This window comes from Ananas comosus, unplaced genomic scaffold (genome assembly GCF_001540865.1).
Source record: "Ananas comosus cultivar F153 unplaced genomic scaffold, ASM154086v1, whole genome shotgun sequence".
Taxonomy (NCBI): Eukaryota; Viridiplantae; Streptophyta; class Magnoliopsida; order Poales; family Bromeliaceae; genus Ananas; species Ananas comosus.
The window spans coordinates 18,733-22,108 of NW_017891124.1; the positions used below are offsets into that span (position 1 = coordinate 18,733).

The 3,376-nt window shown below is 39.1% G+C and overlaps 1 protein-coding gene across 1 annotated transcript; it reads right to left on the bottom strand.

The window, feature by feature from the left end:
- Positions 1-2,015: 2,015 nt before the first annotated feature.
- LOC109704665 lies at positions 2,016-2,684 on the bottom strand. The gene has a single exon (XM_020225428.1). The coding sequence runs from the start codon at positions 2,682-2,684 to the stop codon at positions 2,016-2,018; it is 669 nt and encodes a 222-aa protein (XP_020081017.1).
- Between the last annotated feature and the right edge of the window lie 692 nt (positions 2,685-3,376).

Here is a 3,376-nt window from a genome sequence, read left to right on the forward strand (position 1 = left end):
GCATACTATGCTGAATTTGTCAGCCACGACAATACAACTCTTACTTTCCCTGATACAAACATAACTCGCTTAAAACTTCCTTGCAGCAAGTAAAGGTTCTAAGTTCAACATCTGTAATTCAGATTTATTCAGGCAATTATACAGCACTCTGACAGTAGGTATCATTTAAGTTTAGCTCCAGTCAGTCTGCCTTGCCGCTAGTTTCGTCTGACTCCACAGCTTTAACATCCGTTCAGTTGCAGCAGCACCTCAGCAGTAAGAAGAAGTCACCACCCAAGCCCTATAAAATTCAGAATTAGGCCTTCTACTACTTGTAATTGTCTCCTCTCCAAGTTAAAACCGCTTTACAAGGTTTACTACGGGATAGCATTTTTTTTTACTCACCTAGAATTCAGGTTTTTAATCATTCTTCTTGCACTTCAAACAATACTAGAGAAGCTCCTTACAAGTTCTTCCTCAATCTGAGCACAACACCACTTTCGCTCAGTTATCTACCTTGAAATTCCTGTACAAATTCACAGTATAATTAATTCAATTGAAGCTATTGCTTCTAAGCTATTTCTATTACTCAATTATGCTTTACGTTTCCAGCTTTTTAACATGAGTAACAGACATCACTCCCAATTTAGAATTGAGAGTTATAAACATCTCCAATTTCATCTCTACTAACTTATTCCATTAACACCAATTTTATGTTTAGTCCTAAATTCTTATGCAGGTGTTAATTAAACTCTCAATTGAATTGAGTTGCTTACCTGCCACAGTCTCAATTCCTGTTGAGCTTGCTCAATTCATCAGCATTCTACAAATCTGAACTTCAGCTCTAATAATTCCCACGCCTCTACATGCCTCGAGAATTCAACTTGCTGAATTTCAATTCCTGGCAGTAGTTCACCATAAAGGATCCTCTCTATACAATCAACTAAAATCTGCTTAATTCTTTGGGCTGCTAATAGCACAAGCAGCATCAATAACCTAGAAGATTTGCGCTCGAAGTCATACCTTGCTTTCTTGCATCTGGAGGCTTCAAAACCTTTCTCTTTGCTCGGATCACCCTGCCAGCTGAACCCGCAGGCCTACAAGTTACCCACTACACCCTCAAGCTTACTTCTCTCTCGTCTTTTCAGTTCTCTTATTTCTTTTCGCCAGCTGAATCCTTTCTTCTCAGCTGAACTCACGACTAGCTTCCTTTCTCTACTTCGTTTCCTGTTGGCTTGAAGTGAAAAGAGAAGAACTGAGAATATAAAGAGGGTGAGAAGAGAGAAGAAGCCTGGTGCTTTGCCAGGTGTTATAAACCATACAGGGATGAGATGGTAAGGGATGAATTTTGCAACGTTACACCCTCTAAGTCTCACATAATTAATTGCACCTGGCTGCAGGTTTTAGTCGCTGGTACCTCACGTACTTCTTCCTAGGCCTAATGAGAAAAGAGAGGAGAGAAGTTGGATGTAATCAAGCTGATGAAAGGGGTTACACGTGTACAGACTTCCACCCACGCTGGGGTTGTAAGTGATAAGACTGGAATTTTGCACATTAGCACTTTCATTTCAGCATAAGTGCATTTTCAGTCAGCTGCCAGAATTCTCTGGCAGCAGCAGCATTACACTCAATCTTCATTTCTCTCCACCTTGTGTTCAAATACTTCTAATCACTATCCAATTATATACTAATACGGCCCTTATAAGTACCAGATTAATTTGGAAGCAATTACTTTCCAATTTGGCATCAATTTGCTCTTTTTTTTTTGACTAGGTTGACTAATATTTCAACTTTCGAGTAACAAAGGCAATTGAAGTTCTTTATCCACTTCGATTCCTTTCGTGTCTATCCTCGCACTTCCAAAACCTGTCTAATACCATTCTCAAGCTACTCATTAAGTTTAGAAACACTTAATTTCCATTTTAGCATTATTGTGATCACCTTAATCACAATTAACCTATAATCAAATCTCAGCCTATTACAATCTCCCCTCCTTAAATAGTTTCGTCCTCGAAACTTAAATTCATACCTCATTTCTACTGGTCAAATAGATGAGGATAGGATTCGCACATAGCTTCTTCCAATTCCCAAGTTGCCTCTCGCCCTGAGTGATTACTCCTTTGTACTTTCACATAGGGAATGGTGTGATTCCACAATTCTTTCACCTCATGATCCAAAATACATACCGGATACTTTTCATAAGTTATATGTTCCTGCAACTCCACTGGTTCAAATTCCAGAACGTGTCCAGGATGATGCACATATTTACGAAGGTTTGAAACATGAAATACATTGTGTATTCCTTCGAACTTCTGCGGTAGAGCCAATCTGTCGACTACTGTTCCAATGCGCTCTAGAATCTCGTAAGGTCCAATGTATCGAGGACTAAGCTTTCCTCGAACTCCAAATCTCTTTATCCCACGCATTGGCGACACTTTCAATAACACTCGATCGCCAACCGCAAATTCCAAGTTCTTTCGGCGCTTATTTGTATAACTCTGTTGTCGCAACTGGGCCGTTAACAATCTCTGGCGGACTAGGCGTACCTTTTCTTCAACTTCTTGGATTACATCAAGACCAAGAACGATTCTTTCTCCCACTTCATTCCAATGAATAGGGAATCGACATTTTCTCCCGTATAGGGCTTCAAGCGATACCATAGTGACATTTTCTTGATAGCTATTATTATATGCAACCTCGGCCATAGGTTCCACTTTAACTTAATCCACAATTCATACATATTTCCAATTCTTTATTTTCAATACTTACCAAAATACAGAATTATATCATTCTGTGTTCTTTCCAACTGATTACTACAAGTTCTTCAAGTCTCAATGGAAATGGAAGTCAACATTCCATGACTTACTCTATTCCGATATCATTTATCATCAAAACTTATTTGTCTTGATTACCACACCAATTCAATCCTCACTTAAGTGATATGCTTTAGAATTAGCATTCTCCTCATACAATTAGACCTAACATGCCCCTGTCATCATTCTTATCATCAATAGGTGATAACCAATTCACACCAATAGGCATCATCTTACTTCAAAGAATAGTACTATCTGTTTTTCCCACAGTGGGGGTCATTCCTGCATGACGCTTACTCGAAATGTCCATAGACTACCTTGATTCATATACAAACTTATCAGGTAACATCCATGATACCCGTTATTCTCCAGTGGAGTCTACTTTGATTTCTCAACTGGCATCGCTACTTGCGATATTACAATACACTGCTCAATTGTGAGTATTTAATCACAGCAAATTTCCCCTCCTCGACCGAAGGGTTCATTCCCATCTCGACAACTCCAATGATTTGAAGGCATAATCCTCCAAAATCTCCTGTGGCTCCCACTACACACTAATTTCAAAGAAAACCTTTTACTTTTCC

Excerpts from the sequence above, each read along its gene's own strand:
- LOC109704665 (XM_020225428.1), bottom strand. The coding sequence starts at position 2,684 with ATGGCCGAGGTTGCATATAATAATAGCTATCAAGAAAATGTCACTATG.